Below are 19,066 nucleotides of genomic sequence, written 5' to 3'. Positions count from 1 at the left end.
TGTTTGGAGCGGCTCAGAACTCGCGCATCTGTCACCGGAACACACTTGTGTTTGCGATTGCTTTTGGTGCTGTCGAGGGAACGCATGCTTTCGGTCGAAATGTTGACAGGGGCGCCTGAAGAAGCGGACAACACATTTTTCAGTTCCTTTGCAAATTTAAAATTAAGAAAACTGTGCATCCTGTGGCTCATTGCGCAAGAGGATTTCTGTACATTCCCTTTTAAGCAAATGTAAACAGAAATCCCGTTTTACGGGGGCTGGATTGCTTGTTCTTGCTCATCGCGGGTGTGTTGCACATCATTTAGCCTACCAAGATGGTGATCCTCTATTCCAAAGTAAGATCCCAAAGCGTGGGATCCTAAAAGTGTGTTCACTCACTCAAACCGGTGGCCTAAGCTGTTGGCAACAGGGATTTATTTTTTTTTTTACGACAATTATTTCTATTAGCATGCAGTTGTTTGTTGAGACACCCTCATTTTTGACACCGAGTCTACTTTTTAAACCCTATTCGAGAAGGTTGTAGCTAGCATGAAAGTTTCTGCCCCTTTTTTTTTTAATGAATCTTGATTGACTTGTTGGCTTGTAACCCAAAAAATGGGCCAACGGATGATTTTCTCCCTATTCCAAAAGAGCTAAATTAAATGCAAATTACTTCAGAGGCGGTGAAGATGATAATGCAATAACTTGCTGAGCTGCGCTACAAATTATGCAGTTTGCAGGCGTTTGTATGGGTCATTAAACCACAAGCGTGGCCGCACTTTCGAGATGCAGCACCGTAATGAAGCTTGCCTTCGGTTCCGAATTTTGCTTCATTGGTAAGAAATAAAAACATGTTTCCTTGAGACGGCACATTGTTCGACTTGAACGCTGAAAGCCAAATAAACATTTCTTTTACAGCCCTCAATACAGTTACGGCATGATGAGTTCTGATGCATATTGATCGAACGTGAGATGAATGAGCGACCGAGTGCTCCGAGTTAATCCTATCAAATAAGCAGACAGCAGACAGACTGTCCTCGTGGCGAGCAACCTCCCCGGACCTGCGATTGGATTTGTCAAGGGTTAATGGCTCGGGTGCCACGACACCGGGCTCATATCTCCTTGTCTGTCTGCGGCGTTGTCTGCGCCTGGGTTTCTAAATGCAGCTCATCATTGATGTGCATGTGCAAAAGACACGATGACCTTCTCACTGCTCTTGTCAATCAAAACTGGGTACTGTTATCTGCATTGGATTCTTTTTTTCTTTTGTCATTCCAATCTCGTATTGGCGTACCTGATGTTTTTTTGACACTCGAAGTACACTCGTATGTTTGTTTCAGCATCATTTCAAATGTGCAGCTGGTTTACACTTGGCAACTACAGCAGTCTTTTTTTTGTGGAATAAAACCATATTGTCCCGTTTTTGACATAGAGAATCTTTTATTCTCATGCTCTGCACTTGAACAAACTGTGTCCATCTGGCATCTTAGAAGCCTTCTTGTCCATTGTAACGCGAAATAAATGCGTCACTGCTATTGTAAACTATTAGACTGGCAAAGCAACATCTGTGGACATAAAGGAACACTCAAATGTGTCTCAGGACCCTTAGAATTGTCCCTTTGTGTGTGTTTTGAGGAAAGTTACAACACCACCACAAATCCGTCTGTCCAGCTGTGTCGCGCCATCTTGACTCTTCCCGGCTAACTCTCGTCGCGTCCTTTGTTGTACTTGGCAGGGATGGAGCCGTGGATTTTCCGGTTCAAAGCAGAGGGCACGGTGGATTATTCCCAGTTGACCTTTGATCCCAGCCAGAATGAACTGATTGTGGGTGCCAGGTAAGTCCCCGTTTTTTGTGTTTTGTTTTGTTTGTTTGTTTCTCTGCTGTGTTTCGTTTTCCCGTGTCGTATATTATTGCGTTTGACGTGGCACCAGCTTTTTTTCAAGTATATTCCACCAAGTTGTGGTCGGGCCACACTCCATGGAATGGCATTGAATGTTTTCATGGAATTCATTGATTGATGGGAGAAAATGGAGTCGAAGCCACCCGGATGATGCTCGGTCTTTGAAGGAAAGAAGATGTCAAATAAGATGAGATTAGAAACCCTTTATTTGTCTCACAATGGAGAAATTCCCAATTCACTGCAGTAAAATTATGCAAGGGAGAAAGTAGAAGACAAAAAGTATATATATAAATATAAAATGTAAATAGAAGCATATTAAAAATGGGTGAGTGTGGGGTGAGTCCAGGTTTTACAGATCATATAAACAGCTGTGGAGTAAAAATGAAAGCAAATGGTTCTCAAGGGTGTCCTTCTGGTAATGCAGCCAACCTGATACGTTGTTGGTCAATAGAAAATGATCTCTTGCCAGAGCTTTTATAGGAATTCAATAGCTCTCCAAATGGGGCCAAGCGTCAACGAAATCATTCTGTGGCTTGCGAAAGCAAAAGGCTTTAGGCAAGGTCGGATGAGAGATTCACGCCAGCCAAATATTATTTTTCATTTGTCATGTATTTCTTCTGAATTGTAAGATTTCAACCAATCTTGAAGTCTGTGTTGACTGCACGTGTACAGTATCCTGTTGACCAACACAGCACACCACACACACGATCAGTCCTATTTGAATTTCCACGTAAAGCTGCCCTTTTAAATGGCACCTTCAAAATAGTTTACTTCCTAACTTCCTGTTTCCCTCTAAGACAAGAAATCCTCTTGGAATATTCCCCCATTTGTGTGTTTGTCTGGTATACCATACTTGACGTTATCCTGTTTTCCTCCCAGAAATCACCTCTTCAGGCTCAATCTTGAGGACCTAACACTGATCCAGGTGAGTGCAAGCACTCCTACGCCGTCTTATTTTCGTCATTGTTCTCAGAGCAAAAGCTTTTGGAGGCCTGCGCCGTTCACATATTGTTACGTCCAAGGTTTGTTGGTGCTGGCAGTAAGATTTCTTTGATGGGTAGACAGCCGCCGATGTTTGCTATTTAAAACCAGTCGAGAGATTGAGGAAGAGGCAAAAAAAAAAAAAAAAGAAGGCTACAGGGGGATTGAGAATGGGTGAATAGAACAAAGAGAGAAGAGTGGCAGCCATGTAAACACAAAGCTGCCTGGAAAGCAAAATGAGAAAAATGATGAAATGACACAGGAGGCAAGGCCAAGTCTGATGGAAAGCGGTGAGCCGAGGGCGGCGCGAGAGCGAAGAAAAGCCCGTGCAGTCGCTTTTGGATGCTCAGACATGCTTTTGTGAAGATCCACGCTCTATAATCATCAATCCTTCTCTAATCCGGGATTCAACGGAGAGATTTGCACCAATCCTACCAATCAATCCCTGATGTTGGGACCCCAAGACGTTCACCTGGTCGAATAAAAGTTGAAGCTCAGACCTCGTCAAACTTTTGTCTCTCCTGCTCACACCCGGCGGTGACGGGCTTTGCCAAGTGAAGAAAAAAAGAAGCCGGAAACTTCGAAATGACCCAGGTGCTCGTCCCTGCTTTGCATTTGACTGGAGCCGATTTTTCCATGTCAGGCAGAAGGCTGAGTGCAAGTGCAGAATTTTAAAGAGCGCAGATGCTCTTCTACCATTTCCATCTTCACAAGTATTTTCTTTCCTTTTGTGGTGCCTATTTTGTCTTCTTGACAGCAACACATAAATTGGAATGTAATTGCCTGACTGGCTATAGATTCACATGAAATAGAAATTTGTATTCGTGTGAGAGGCTAAATATTTTATTTATTTTTATCATTTCTGCAACGAGGTTTTCTCTTCCATTTCAAGTGAGGCTGATTGATCGTATGCACGTTACAGTTGTGCACAAATGCTCTTGGTGGCCACAACATTAGGTACACTTTCAAAAGTAGATTCATAAATTCTGATATTTTAACGTCAATAATCTCCTTTTTGTGTGTGTGTGTGTGTGTGTGTGTGTGGGTGGTGAGCATGATCATGAAGCGTAAACGTATGAAGTATCTCATACAGCTATGAAAGCTTTGGTCACATGATGATTGATTCGGATTGGAGTGACTTCATGGAGGATTTAAGGCATCCGCTTGCCTGCCCTGTTACACATGTCAGCGTCAGACTGAGAAATCGACTGAACGCAGCAACCATAAGCTTGCCAATAAGTGCCAGCTACACTTGGCGCTCAGAAATTAGAGAGGAAAAAAGGCAGGATAAGGACACGAGCAGAGTTCTAAACAGGACAAGGACACCACACATGTCATGTCAGGGAGTCTGTTCAAATGGAACGGCGTTGAGCTCTCCATAAAAGTTAGACCTTGGTCCGCGTGTTTTTCCTCCACTTTTCCTCGATGGTTGGCGTTGACATCTGCTACTTGATATGTTTTCATTGCCACAGCCTGTCGTGGCGGCTCTTGTCCCTCTGTCGACCGCCCTCATCCTCGCTTATCAGGAAAACACTGTCAAGAGCAAACAACATGTCCTTTTATCCTTGCCCTACTTTAAAAATGTTCAGGGCGCAACAGAAGAAGCAGATATTCAACTGTCAATTTGATCATGTGAAAGAGCATAACATTCAACATTAGATGACCGCCATAGTGAATGGTTTGGCAAATCTTTGTACCGGTAGAGAGCTTTTCTCCGTCGAACAGAAATTTGCCAAAGCGGGACATTGATGTGAAGTGAGCCTTCGGGCAGCCTCACGTAGTCGGATAATGTTTGGTGACATCTGCGCCAACATCTGGGAAAGTGATAATGCCTTTCAACACAAAGGGGGGTAAGCGGTGAGTCTCGGGTGTTAGACTTGCCACTGCGGTCACAGGTGGTTGTAGTTAACTGTGGTATGTTCGGAGGTGTCTCTCCATCACATCATTACAACGCTGTAGTTGAGGTAAGCAAGGTTTTTGAAGCGGGAGCAACTCGGTGTTCAAAAGTGCACATTTGAAGCTTTCCAGCAGACCTGCAATCTTCCAATTACAATGGTACCCACTCCTCCCCCATGACAATTTCAGAGAAAATGCTCCATGTTGAGAATGAAGGCAGCCCACTTGAGTCACATTGCACCCTTGGGCTAATAATACGCTTTCACACCTTCTTTAATAATGGCCCTGCAAGCCATTACTGGGAGGGACTGAAAGAGTGTCATGGGCAACTGAAAAAAATCAATTAATGAGTCACATACTGAGCTTATTTAATAAATAAAATAAAAGAAAATCGGAATGCGTAGTCCTTGTGCTCAATTCTTAGTTTTTCACCCAACCAAGGTTTTTTAGGCCGTGTTATGGTTCGAATGTCATGGGACGCATTTCAAAAAGTGCTTCCAATACACAAAGTCAGTTCCATGAATGCTTTTATGATTTTGGTGAAAAAGAGCTTGACTTTACAAAGCCAAACCAAACACCTGCGGGGGAAAACTAGAATAGCGCTTGTGAGCTGGGCACGATCACAGGTCTGACGTCTGACCTTACAAAAGCTAGTCTGGACCGACGATTGCCAACAAGTCCCGCAGCCACACTCGGAAATCTTGTAGCGTAGCAAAAGACTTGAGTGGCAGTTCAGACCTCAGGCGATGCCAGTCCACCAATTTTCTACATAAATGTATCCATTTGGAGGGTAAATACGATGCCAGAGCAGCAAGAACGTACCCGGAATATTGGTGATTCACTGAATCCAGTCTAAACTGTCCAGCTTTGACTCCCAGTGCTGTGTCTTTCAATGATAACACATGCAGTCGGACAGCTGGCGGCAGGGAGTCCTCCCTGAGCTTCCTTTGCTCATAATAATGCGGCTTTACAATTCCGCTCCCGACTCGTTCACTATTTTGCTCCGTCCACATTCTGGCCCTCATTTTGACAGGTTTCTCAAGTACGGCAGCCTCTGCTTATTTGCTGTTGCATATGTCCTGTCCTTGCTTTCTATGCATCCCCCCTTGGGCCCGTCGTCTCAGTTGGTGTCTGTACATCACTCACGGCGTGTTAGCAATCACAACTGAGTATAAAGCTCGACGAGATGCTCTGAAAACTGCTCACATGGTGTAGCGGCAGCGCTTGAGTGACACACATCTCAGGATGTGTTTGTTATAACACCGCCTTGATGTCTTCCCTGCCTCGGTACGGGAAAATCTCTGTTTGCAGCAGGTTGCTCCTTCTTTTCTGAATCTTCTATCTGGTTCACTAACTAAATGACTGACATGACTGAATTAACTGTGTGCGTGTCATCTCTAATTCATTGCCACCTTCCTGCAAGACGCTCATTGATTGGTCTGCTTTCCAGCGACTGCTCATGCAATCCTTGGATGTGCTGCCCTGTCAATCACTTTAGCAGCCTGACTGCACCATTGTCACTTGGTATCAAATAACCCTGTAAATACGACGTTTTATTGTCTATTGTCATTTTGAGGATGGAGACAATGCTACAGTGAGTTTACTGTATGACTGTCGCTGTATTTTGGAAGAGGAGCGAAAGTGAAACTTGTCACGTAATTCAGAGTGATGTAACAAAAGAAATTATTCTCAGTAGCTACAACACCGCATGTAATGATTACGATAATAACTGTAAATATATTTGGCAGCACTAAAATAATCTCAAAATGCTGTCATTCTTTAAAAGTACTTCAATGCGATGCCATTTTCGATCTCATTGAAGAGCGGCTATTTTTTGGAATCCGTTCCATTTCATTGCAACCATACGCCCAGTCATCTCTTTTGGTCTTTTCCTTTGGAAGTTGCAGGACGTTGCCAGAATTTCCAAGTATTCATCGAGACGGACACCTTATAGAACAAGAAACTGAACAATAGCAGGCTTGAATGTGTCCTCATGGCATCGAGATGGGATGGAAGGCCATGAGGAAGGGGACGCTGACTGGCAGATACACTTGAACGGGTTCCCATCTTAAATACGGACAACAAGAAGTGTTTAGAAAATTGACTTTTGATGGTAAATCGCTGCATAATTATAAAAGTGAGCGCGTTGCTTTCAAAGCCCCCCCAAATCCAATTCGGCTGGGCCTAGGCAGCGCTGCCGTTCGCCTCACCTGCGTGGGCACTGCCTGGCCACAGGCAGAATGTCCAGTTCGCGACTGGAATTTGAATTGACTCGGTCACAGTGAGGAGAGAAAAGCACGCCTTAATATGCAGTAGCGTCTTTAAATGGGACTGGATTCTCTCGCTTTCCGACTCTATTTAAGATCCTTCCTCATGCTGACAATGTGTATAGGCAGTTATTCAAATTTGCATATGTGCGCTCGCCGGCTAGAACGTTACTCGGTATGCCGGCCCAACCTAATGAAAAAGTGCTGGCTTGAAAACTGATGCCCTTACAAACAGCTGAATTTGAAGATGATACAATCCCATACTTGGTTACGTCAGTATTTCTGAGTAAGGTGTTCATCTCTGCCGTGACACACAATTGAGGATTCTGACCCTTAATATCCTGATAAATATTGCCCCAAAAATTATCTCCATATATCCATTTCATAAAAGTTTGAGGGAGATTGTTCAATGATGATAACCATGAGATAAAATGGGTTGATATTTCAGAAAGGGTACCCCGGGGAAAAAAATAAACACAGCCAAAGCATAACATCATAAGCGCAGGTAAAAATAAATTCTGTTTTCAAGCAAAGGCCTGAAAAAAAAAAATAGAACACATTTTTAAACTCCTGTGGCACTCTCAAAGTTTTCCACTGATTAGTTCCATCTATCACTGGCAGGCGATCTTAGTGGCGATGTCATCCTGAGGCCAACGCTTATTTCATGAATAAAGAACTTTAATCAACGGCGGCACCCCAAGAGGTCACTTGGAAATGAATTGGCCGAGATTGGAGCAGGCTGGCGTTTTCACCTTTACGTTTTGATCTCCTTATTTCCACGCCGCCCTTTCTGCCATTCTCCGTCACATACGTTGACATCCTACTCCTTGTGGGTCTTGCGCTGAAATGTTTTGATTTAACTCACATCAATCAAATTGGCTGTGCGCTCTTGCTTCTTGAGGACTGTGCTTGGCACGCACATTAATTGGATTTCAAAACGTGAACTGCCTCGGTATGCTTAGGATGTGAGAGCATCATGACAAATTCATTCACTACTGGCCTAGCAATCCTCATGTGGAGATGAGTGATTCAAACGTATCTGTGTAGGTTTCTCCCCCCCCCCCCCCCCACCAACAGCGATGATGTGCTGTTGTTTTTTTTGGGGGGGGGGGTTGTTTTGTTTTGTTTTTCTGTCCAGCCTTTGGACAAATGTAGCTGGTATCGGTTATATGGGTCAGCCATTGTTTTGTTGGGGCTCTCAAAGTGCTTTTTCCTCGCACTGACATGATTTTCCCCTTGATGTTTGCTAACTGAACGTGTTATTCAGGAGTCTGACGCTGGTTTTCTCTCTGCAGGAGGCTGAGTGGCACTGTGACGAGTTTACCAAGGGAGCCTGCTTCAGTCGAGGAAAATCTGAGGTATGTTGTGAATGGATGGCCAAGCATTTCAAGTGTCACAAAGAACACATCGGTTTGGGGAAATGTGAATTCGAGCATTTCTGCTTTATGGTTAGGAAAATTGTCCTGGTTGTAAGCAAGCATTGTTGCATTTGTACTTGTACAAGACAGGTCTTAAATGTAAAGTGAACGTGAACCTCATTTTCAGGCCTTGTTTTGAAATGATTTGAGTTTTCCAAACAACACGCCAACTATCCGTAAGTTTGTTCTTTTTTTTATGAATGATGCTGGTATGAAACATCGATATGTGCTAACACAGGCAAACCTCATCCGCTTGTAGAGGTAGTTATAAGGTCAGGTCACCTCTCTGAATGGCGCAGTGCACTTTCACACCGTCAACCGCAAAAACAAACACGTTGTTGGACCGATCCCACTGACCGTGTCCAACAATGTGATCTTTGTAAAGAAAGAATTGTTCGACATCATTGGTGACAGTACAAATAGCGTTGCACACTTGCAAACCATCCCAACGATTGCCTCAGAACACACCTCATCCCATCATATACGTTCCACCGATACAAGTGACACACTGCACACTTCACAGCAAATCACATGCGTAACGTGAATCCACAAATCGCCTCTCGTTACTTCCTTCACCGATGTGTCACTTCTCTTTGGTTACGATGAAAATTGCCGGAAGGTTTGATTGACTGGACAAAAGGGGATGGCGGAGTGATGAGTCTGTGGAAAATTTCGGGGCAGGTGCTTTTCATTTTGCATCTCCTCCTTCAGGCGCATTCTTGATGGCGATCGGTGGTAAGGGGGGGAAAGGGTAGAGTGGCTCTTCCTGCTCCGTATGCTTTTTATTCATGTGGTTTGTCCATCGCGGTAATTGATCATATGTATCGTGTGTGCGGTATTGGTATTGATTGGGGTTCGCTTCGTCTTCTTTGGTCTTTCTCCTGACGTACCTGCAGTACTTTTCCGGGATCCCGCAAGCCTTGAGTTCTTTTAGTCTCTCCTCCTTAAATTCGTCCAGCCAGCGAGTCTTCTCCTCAAACTTGTCCCCGGCGTTGCTGACCTCATAGAGCCTCTCCCTGCGCTTGCCGAGGGCCGCCTGCTCGCGCTCCCTCACCTGCTCCTTGATGCTCTCTAGGTGGGCGTAGGCGTCCCTCATCCGCTTCTTCTCCTTCTCCTCGTCTTTGCGAATGGCCTCCTGCGTGCACTTGAGCACACGGTCGAACTCGACCTTCTCTCGTGAAATCTCGTCAGCCTCGCAGTGCTTTTTCCACACAAGCTGCTTGTCACGCTCGGCCTGGATTTTGCTGTTCAAAATCCACCTGTCGAGCTTTTTCATTTGATTGTCCCTTTCTATCGCCGCTTTTTCCCTCATCTGTTGGTAGCGGTCGTGGGCCAGCCTTCTGGACTGCAGCTCGCTCTCCGCCTCGTGCTTGACAGCAAAAATGTCCTTCTCAATGATCTGACGCTTTCTTTCCTCGGCAGCCTTGAGGTCCTCTTTCTTTTTGATCGCCGCCTTTCTCAAGACGGCCAGCTCCCTGTCGATGATGCTTGGGCCTTTGGCTTTGGCGAGGATCCGCTCGTGCTCGGCGTGTGAAAGACCGATTTTCTGTTCTTGGAGCTCATCACGTGGCACTCTGACATTATATATGAAGCCTTGGTTGCAGATGACAATTGTCTTTTTTGGATGCATACGTATCAAAGGAACCCTGTGGTTGGACTCCATCCCAAATAGATTTCCATTCACCTGGGAGGTCGGGTCCTTCGCGCAGTACCGACTCTGCCTCCCTAAAGTTGACGGCGCGACACTCATGATTCTGTTCTTTCCGCCCAAGGCGACCAGAAATCTTATTCAGAGTTTATTTCCAAACTACAAATGGATTCTTGTCCCATCTCTTCTTACAAATGATGTCAACACCAAGTCCAACACGTAAAAATCTGCAACCTTAAAATAGAGGAGACTGATGACATCACATTTTGAGGACACAGTTCAACATCACGATGAAGTCACAGCTGGCTTTGTATACTGAGACGCCGTAATATGACATCATTTCCACATATCATACACGCTGCATGTGCAAATGAATGTGACTTGACTCCGGGGAGTTCAGCAAAACAAAGATGCATCGAGAGCGACACATGGTCAGATGGGAGCACTTTTCCTTCTGTTTTGTGCCAGAAAAAAATCGGAATGGCCATCACCGGAAAACAGCTTTCTGTGGGTTTGGTGAATCAAACTACCGAATGACAACCGAATGGAACCAAATATCTCAGAAAAAGCACTCGCTAATCGTAAATATTCTAAATGTGACACTGTATTCACATTTTCATTTGACCCACAAAATATTTCCTTGAGTCATTCATACAATAGTGTTGTTGTAATTGTGATCGGGTGTTTGGGAGAAAGAAGTGCAGAGGAGACGGACAAGAGCCACTGGAAGACTTGTTTTGGTCAGTTTTAATTTGCATACAGTTTGGCACTCGGCCTACAAAACTGAACAAAAAAGTCAAGCGCTGTCATGTGATTGTGCAAAATGCCCTCTTTACGACATCCATCGGATGCACATGTAAACATCTCGTATCACGATCAGTGCGCTTACCTAGCACCGGCATGAAAAACAAGCAAGGGCGGGCATCTTACTAAATTTCGTTGACCTACCCGATTGTGGTGAACATTTACAGTCAATGATCGGTTTATTTTTATTGATGTTTTATCACGTGACTGAAAATCTCTGACGGTTTAATGAAGCACAATAATGGCGTCTGAAGGGCTTGCTCATGTTGGTTGCCCGTTTTCAGCTGTGGCTCAACTCTACACTCATTTTTTTGTTTGTTTGTTTTAAATAAACAAGTGAAGAGGTTATTTGCCCATCCATAAAACCGCCCAAGCCAAAAAATAGTCCGATGAAGAGACAAACCTCAAGTTAATAAAGACAAGACTCGACTTTCCCGAGATTCTTTGGTTTTGTAACGAAGGATCGGCGTCCAGGTGTGTCCAGGCCATTGCGACAGCCAGCGTTGGCCAACTTACAGTCATCTGTCAACGTTTGCGGCTGCCTTGTCCACAAACTGTCGCTCGGTGCCGCGCGCAGCTGGCCGGGCACCTCACCCTCGTCGTCCTCGTGGTAGTTGTATCCATTTTACTCCACGTTGGTCAAAGCTCACTGCGCATGGTACTGGAAATGTTTGGATTTTGCTCCGACTTGTGTGGTTTTCCTTTCGGCATAATTACAATATTTGTCCCCAATCCCAGCAGCTCTGAGCTGGCTCAGTCTCTCCTCCTTGAGCTCATCGATGCACGTATTTTCCAGGCAAACCTCGTCAGACACCTGTTTGGCCATGTCGAGCGACGCCCGACGCCCGACGGCCGCAGCGTGCTCCTTTTCCTTCATCTGCCCTTTGAGCGCGTCGAGGTGGCGGCGCCCCTCCTCCTTACGCCTCCTCTCCCTCTCCTCGTGTTTGAAGTGAGCGTCCCGATGACACTTGCGCACCCGCTCAAACTCTGCCTTCTCTTTGGAAATCTCGACAGCCTCGCAGTGCTTTTTCCACTCGAGTTGGGTGTCCACCTCAGCCTGGATCTTACAACGCTGAATACAGGTGTCCAGCTTGACAATCTGATTGTCCTTCTCCATTTGAGCTTTGCACCGCATGCGCCGATAACGTTCAAAGCTCTGCTTGCGCTGCTCGTCCGTTCGTACCTCTTGCTTCACGAGGCGAGCGTCCTTCTCGATCATCTGCCGTTTCCTTTCTTCTGCAGCCCGAGTGTCGTCGTTTTTCATTTGAGAAGCCTTTGCCCCGGTCTCTTTCTCCTTGGCCAGGAAACTCGGGTCCCTGGCTCTCGCGAGGATTCTATCGTACTCGGACGCCGAAAGACTTATTGGATCGTCGTGCGGTTCCTCGCGTGGAACTCGAACATTGTAAAGGAGTCCTCGGTTACAGATCACAATTTTTTTTTGTGGCTCGTTTTCACGCGAAGGAACGGTCGGTTTCTTCTCTGATTTGGAAGGTTTCTTTTTGTCGCTCATCCCAAATAGACCTCCATCCAGTACCAGCTTTTTCTCCTTGACATTGAGGAGCTGGACCCCACACGCGCACACCTGATAGTGACATGGGTCGCAGAGGGTCAGCCCAAAAAAGAATGAATACAGTCAACCATTTTGGAAGATGAATCCAACCGTTTGCCTTTGATACTCTCAGAATGTGATGAGAACACAAGTTGAAAACTCACATGGGTAGCATAAAAGTCATGGCTTGACCCTTCTTTTAACTCTAAGTGACATCATAGAGTTGACATTGTGACATCACGCCGGGGCTCTGATCCACAACTGCATAAAGAAAATAAGCGATCGAATAATGTCGTAAATGGTGCAATAAACGTTCAATGAGGCATTGCGCTTTCAGTAAGTCACAACTTTGTAGAGAGGCAGCCAGAAAAGAAAGTGAGGCAACCAAGGTAGAAAAGTCTTATTTGGCATGTAAGCACAACAATCTCAATCTCGGGGTATCTTACCTCATCAAATTGTCGCCACGAGACCGTTTTGCTCCATATTTTGTCAACTACGCATGAACCTTTCGCTTGCGTTGTCATGTGCCAAGCCAGCCGTTTGGGTTTATAACCAAATTCAACTTCGCTTTGATCCGCGCTTCTGTGTGTCGACCTGTAGTTAACTTGACGCGGCGTACCGTCTGGATCTTTGACAAGCAGGCAGAGGCTATCCGGAAGGGGGTCGTTTTCGTGAATTACAGTCCAACCCTACCTCAGTCCTTGAGAGTAAAATTGTTTTTCTCACTTCCACTGTGAGGAAAGACTCATGTGGTTCAGGCTAAGAATAGCAATAAAAGGGCTGGCTTCTGCTGCTGCTGACAAGCCTTTTTGGGGTTGTCTGGAAGAATATATCCTACTGATAAGCTCATGCATAGACAGAGCTTGCCTGTGCTTTGACTACATTTATGTGCTATTATACATTTGATGTATTTCAACTGAAAGAAAGACTCGAATTTAGTTAACGGGACCTGATTGCTTTTTTTTTCTTCTCGAGCAAAACGACAGCAGCCTGTGTGTTACAATACAGTCACGGAACATTAGTTGAGACATTTTCATAAACAGAACTGTAAGTCTGGGAAAATATTAACTGTTATTACTTATTCTAGGACCAGGCCTTTTCGAAAGAATTACACAAACAACGTTCATAGCCGAATGCTTTCACGGAGGCTGGCTGCAGCCATTAAAAACTGCAGTAGTGCAGCAGTGGAAGTAGCAACTACTGACGTGAGCATGCATTAAAAAAATAAAATAAAATAGTTCTCGGGCGGCCCGGTAGTCCAGTGGTTAGCACGTCGGCTTCACAGTGCAGAGGTACCGGGTTCAATTGGGTTCAATTCCAGCTCCGGCCTCCCTGTGTGGAGTTTGCATGTTCTCCCCGGGCCTGCGTGGGTTTTCTCCGGGTGCTCCGGTTTCCTCCCACGTTCCAAAAACATGCATGGCAGGCTGATTGAACACACTAAATTGTCCCTAGGTGTGAGTGAGAGCGTGCATGGTTGTTCGTCTCTGTGTGCCCTGCGATTGGCTGGCAACTGGTTCAGGGTGTCCCCCGCCTACTGCCCGAAGACGGCTGGGATAGGCTCCAGCACCCCCCGCGACCCTAGTGAGGATTAAGCGGTTCGGAAAATGGATGGATGGATGGAATATAGTTCTCGGTTTTGAGAGTCAACTTCCATCTTGACCCAAAGGACTGGAATGAAGTCCTCCATTCTATCGGACCGTTGTGGGACAGTGAAAGATAAGACTCGTGTGGGTTTTTTACCAAGGGCATCTCAATTGTCTCCAGACATGAGCAGCTTGTAAAAGGTGTTGGATTTCGACTTGGGCCACCTCGACAGCCCTATTCAAAAAAACAAACACTGTGAAAATTTGTCAATCTAGAAAAAAAAAAATCAATCGGCGACCACAGTGGTTCCATTTGTCGTGGGCTTGTAGATGGAGATCTCAAACCAAACTTAGCTGATAGCCTGACGGCAAAGTTCACCTCGGCAATCAATCATTCGATAAATCAATCACGCCGGCACCCTACTTTATTTCTGTTGAGGCTCTCGCTAAGTGGTTTGCTGCAGGCCCACGCCACTTAACTGTCAGCGAGAGTAAAGTGAATTGATTCTGTCGGGGGCCGAAAGCTGAGAAGAGACACGGCTGAGTGAAGTGTGTCAAGCGACATTCCGATTTCACTTTCTGACCAGTCGAGACAATTTTCACAACTAATGTCGAGCGGTCCTCTCCTGCCTTGACCGTGTTGTGTCAGCAAGCGACCTGACACACAGATGTGCTTCCTGTTGACTTGAGCGCCATTAGGCTTGATCGTCTGATGTCAAGCTCGACCACGTTTAAGAGCAGGTGTTTTGCTCTCTTTTGCCAGCACAAAGTGTAATTCAGCCCCCGCGCCGAATGCGGCCGCTCATCAATAAGTAGACAGCGGCTCGGCTTCCAGCTGCTAATGTCCATCGTTCTCTGGTGTGTTTTTGCAGGAGGAGTGCCAGAACTACATCAGGGTGCTGCTGGTCAATGGAAACCGGCTTTTTACCTGCGGGACCAACGCCTTCACTCCCATCTGTACCAACCGAACGGTATAAGCAACACCCTAAGCTCTCGACGCTTTGACATTCATCATATAACGGGCACGCACGGCATGGACATATTTTCAGAATGTGTTTTCCCACTGTGTAGGGAAAAAAAATGACCAAAAAAAAAAAAGATCTACCGATCTCAATGCTCGTGGTTAGGGTTCCTGTCACATCGTATCATTTTACATTCTCAGTTGCACCAAACATCAAGCCCATTCTCTCTGTGTTTAAAAAGCTGCTGACTGCACAAAAGACCCGCTTTAGATTCACTTCCTCTTGCATGCACAGCTGATCTATCATTGCTCTTCCTTGGAATGGCCCAAAACTGACCCGTCCGGGCCTGGCCTGCAGGAGGAGTCCAGTCAATTGTAGGCTTTCATTTCAAGGCAGCCGGGCATGCAGAAGCGCTCTGTTTTGTTGTGGTTTTGGGTGGAGCAGACGTGGACAGAGCAAACGTAAACCCCCTCTGATCCAAATCGGAAATTGACTCCAGGACTCGCCTTTTCTTGTTGGGTGGAGTGCCGCCTGCCATTCTGGCCAACTCATTACATCTTTAGTAAAAGTGTGTGAGGCCAGAGAGGTTGTTGAGCTGCGTATGGGTCAAGGCTTACAGTTGAGCCAACATTGGAGGACTTGTGTCACCGGTACCGAGTCGTACGTGCGGAACTTTTGAGTGACAGGAAAGTAATTGCATCCAGAATCACTCCTCCGCTTCGAGACAAACTTAAATGAACTTCCCCCGAGCTAATCCTTGTGTATTGTGTTGACTATTAAATAATGCATCTTGGAGCAAGATGTAATACATCTTGGAGGAAAGTGTAGGTTGTCAAAGTAATGTCAGGGTCAAGCTGGAAATTGTTTTTATATTGGGATGAGCAAAAGAAAAAAAGCCTCTCAAAGATGTGCTTGAGTGATGTTTTTCACAGACAAGCAGCTGCACTGCGTCGCGAAACAAACAGGAAACGCTGAAGCGAAGACCTTTTAAGGATCCTTGCAAATAGCTGGCGTCGTATCACATCATATTTTCTCGTATCTTTGAACTTGGCAGCTGCTGGATTTATGCTGCTAATTAGTCCAAAGCTGCCCTGTGATTAGGTTTCGTCCATTTCAAGCTTTGTACTCGTATATTTTGTGTGTGCTATATGAACCAAACATAATGTCATGATTTTTTTTTGTCTGCTCCATTTGCATCCTGGCAGCAGAAAAGAAAACATTACCAGAGCTCAGTGGTTTGTATTTTAATGTCGCCCTTTGATATGCCGTCCTAAATTTTCCTTCCGGCTTTCCGCAATGATCCATGATTGAGAAATAAGAAATGCATCTCATTTACAAGTACATTACTTTTTATTTTGTTTCAGTTCCAGAAAGACACTTGTGTTACAAATTGTGTTTTTGTGTTTTAGGACTATCTGGCCTGTCAATGACAACAATTTGTTTACTGCTGTATTTTCCACTTAACTCACCCGCCTGATGATTGTATTTTTTTTTTTTCCTCAGCTCACCAATCTGACCGAGATCCATGACCAAATAAGTGGAATGGCCCGATGTCCCTACAATCCCCTCCACAACTCCACCGCACTCATCACATCCAGCGGCGAGCTTTACGCGGCCACAGCGATGGACTTTTCCGGGCGAGACCCCGCCATCTACCGAAGCCTGGGCGGCCTGCCACCACTACGGACTGCCCAGTACAACTCCAAGTGGCTTAACGGTAGGCGGGTGTAGCTAATGGAATGCAAACATTTGAGAGATTATATCCGAGTAAAGGGCCATTAAAATAGGCCGAACAGTTCGCACGCCATTAAAACGCTGCACTCAGGCTTGAGTGATGGATTCAGCAGGCTACATCAAGTAGTTTGCAGAAGTGCGTACACCGCCCATGTTTTCGCAAATTATATTTATGCGTCTGTCACTGAAGAAACGACACTACGAAGATGTAAAGCGGAAAATGATCAACAATAACAACACGTCAGCGACCACAATTGGCACCATTTTGACCGCTTCACTGAGGGCTCCCGCAATGCGCGCGTTTGTTTGCAGGAGTTTATTGAGATATTCATGACAGTTTGTTTCTTTATTTATTGCCTCACCATAACGTCCCCCGCAATGCATGCACTTGCACCGCATTTTGTGTTTTTTGACTGAAAATAATGGCACAGTTTGAAAAGAAGTGTGCAGTGTCAAGGTAGGCCGTCATGAATAATAATGGAGGTTTTGAAGATGTGAGCAGTTCCTCCGGCATTCAAATTGCTCTTTGGCACTTTCATGTTTTTAATACACCTTATCTACCCAAAGTAAGAGATAAACGACAACAATTTAACGGTATGTTTAGAATTGCGTCTAGCATAGCGTCAGAAGCACTTTCAAACAACCCGAATAATGTGGGAAGTGATTTTTATACTCAGGTTGGCAGGTGTAATGCATGCCTCTGGGTTGAAGAATTACTTTCCTCCCCTAATTCATTCATTCAACCCATTCAGTACCAGCCAATTCTAGACCAATTCTGAAAAGACGTTTAAAAACGTCTTTGGGAGTGAATGAGTTAAGTTGGAAAAGAGCCTAATTTTGTTTGGTTTGGTTTGGTTTTCATTTCAGCCACATTTGTTAGTTATGGCATGCTTTCATATCCGAAGCGCCAACCTTGTAATTCTTCAGTTTTCCCACAAAGATGGAAAAAGCACTTTTGGAAAATGGCACCTGGGCGCATCGTCAAGAGTTTAAGACAGCTTAGAGTGTTTGGCAAAGAGGAAGAGAAGTTTATTTGGTCAGGCAGTCCCTCTGGCAGACTAAGAGCCAAATTGAAAAAATAAATTAGAAGTCACCATATGCTTCAAGATGACAACTCCTGGGAAAATGGGTGCTTCATTACTAATTTTCTGGCGTGTAGATTTGTTATTCTCTCCTGCTCCGCCCTTTAAAGGTGCCGAGGATAAGAAGGTTGAAATGAGAAAGGAGGGGCTGCTACACTTCCATTTAAGGATGAATTAAATCACCGCCAAGGAGAATAAAGCATGCGGTTTGGATCCATTAACGTCATACATAAAAGATGAACGCGGTTGCTAAGGCGGTGTCGCTGGGGTTACGCGTTTCTGACAGGGTGAGAACTGTTACGTTTCACCTCTTCTGGCCATTTTTCTTCTCAACCTTTAAGGATGAAAAATGAGTTTTCCTATTGGAATGCAAAGACATTAATAACAGTGCCTGTAGTTATTAATCCCGGTCACCCGCTGTTTGGGTGCGTCGCACGCCCAGACACAGTGACTGGATCTGTTTGACACAGTTTGCGCAGCAATTTCTCTTTTCTCCATCAACAGAGCCAAACTTTGTGTCGTCCTACGATATCGGCAACTTCACCTACTTCTTCTTTCGGGAGTATGCGGTGGAGCACGACTGCGGTCGCACCGTCTTCTCGCGCGCCGGCCGCGTCTGTAAGAACGACATCGGCGGGCGCTTCCTCCTGGAGGACACGTGGACGACCTTCATGAAGGCTCGACTCAACTGTTCCCGGCCGGGAGAAATCCCCTTCAACTACAATGAGCTGCAGGGCACCTTCTACCTGCCGGAGCTGGAGCTGCTCTACGGCATCTTTACGACCAACGTGTGAGTTTTCGCATGTATTAGGATCGGCACCACGTTTTGCTTGACTGATTTTGGCAAGATTTGTGTCTTACCCACTGAGAAATTGGATCGGATTGGATACGACTTTATTGTCAAATGTGCAGATGGAATTTCTTCCCTCTCGAGACAACATAAAACAAGAGGAGCCGCTGCGGGTGTCCGCGCCACCATCAAAATTGGGGCATATCAAGTCATCGCAAATCCACATTTTATACACAAGGCAACTCGGCGCGCTTCAACACCGAGAAGCACTTGCAATCGGAACAGATGAAGACATTTGCAAAGCAACGAGAACAAAACTAACTCACACAAAAACAGCGGAATATTTAGCAGGACTTTTGCATGTACAAAAAAAAGTCATATTTTGCAAATGTCAAGGAAAAAAAACGAACCTTTGGGTTCAGTTCCCAGTGATTGTAAATAGTTGGCACTGCAGGGGGCATACGCGCTGCAG

At 45.4% G+C, this 19,066-nt stretch overlaps 3 protein-coding genes across 4 annotated transcripts in view; 1 reads left to right on the top strand and 2 right to left on the bottom strand.

Moving 5' to 3' along the window:
• sema5a (sema domain, seven thrombospondin repeats (type 1 and type 1-like), transmembrane domain (TM) and short cytoplasmic domain, (semaphorin) 5A) overlaps nt 1-19,066 on the top strand; it is a 78,214-nt gene that overhangs the window by 30,431 nt on the left and 28,717 nt on the right. For both annotated transcript variants that reach the window (XR_015099047.1, XM_086102325.1), the window contains exons 3-8: nt 1,715-1,814; nt 2,760-2,805; nt 8,320-8,382; nt 14,899-14,997; nt 16,492-16,705; nt 18,309-18,594. Coding sequence is in view for 1 of the 2 variants with exons in the window: in XM_086102325.1 (XP_085958451.1) it covers nt 1,715-1,814; nt 2,760-2,805; nt 8,320-8,382; nt 14,899-14,997; nt 16,492-16,705; nt 18,309-18,594 (808 nt within the window). In the remaining variant the exon portion in view is untranslated. The remainder of the gene's footprint in view (nt 1-1,714; nt 1,815-2,759; nt 2,806-8,319; nt 8,383-14,898; nt 14,998-16,491; nt 16,706-18,308; nt 18,595-19,066) is intronic.
• On the bottom strand, nt 9,131-10,072 carry LOC147186769 (uncharacterized). The gene has a single exon (XM_086102547.1). It carries the CDS (start codon nt 10,070-10,072, stop codon nt 9,131-9,133), a length of 942 nt encoding a protein of 313 aa, XP_085958673.1.
• On the bottom strand, nt 11,384-12,673 carry LOC147186768 (uncharacterized). Its single transcript, XM_086102581.1, has one exon. It carries the CDS (start codon nt 12,402-12,404, stop codon nt 11,541-11,543), a length of 864 nt encoding a protein of 287 aa, XP_085958707.1. The 5' UTR covers nt 12,405-12,673; the 3' UTR covers nt 11,384-11,540.

Source organism: Hippocampus guttulatus, chromosome 21 (assembly GCF_054856545.1).
Source record: "Hippocampus guttulatus isolate MCC_2025c chromosome 21, RoL_Hgut_1.0, whole genome shotgun sequence".
Taxonomy (NCBI): Eukaryota; Metazoa; Chordata; class Actinopteri; order Syngnathiformes; family Syngnathidae; genus Hippocampus; species Hippocampus guttulatus.
The sequence above is the reverse complement of the archived record's forward strand: the minus strand, read 5'-3'. Positions and strand labels throughout refer to the sequence as shown.

Bases quoted from the DNA above. Each gene is read 5' to 3' on its own strand.
- LOC147186769 (XM_086102547.1), bottom strand. From the start codon at position 10,072: ATGCATCCAAAAAAGACAATTGTCATCTGCAACCAAGGCTTCATATAT.
- LOC147186768 (XM_086102581.1), bottom strand. From the start codon at position 12,404: ATGAGCGACAAAAAGAAACCTTCCAAATCAGAGAAGAAACCGACCGTT.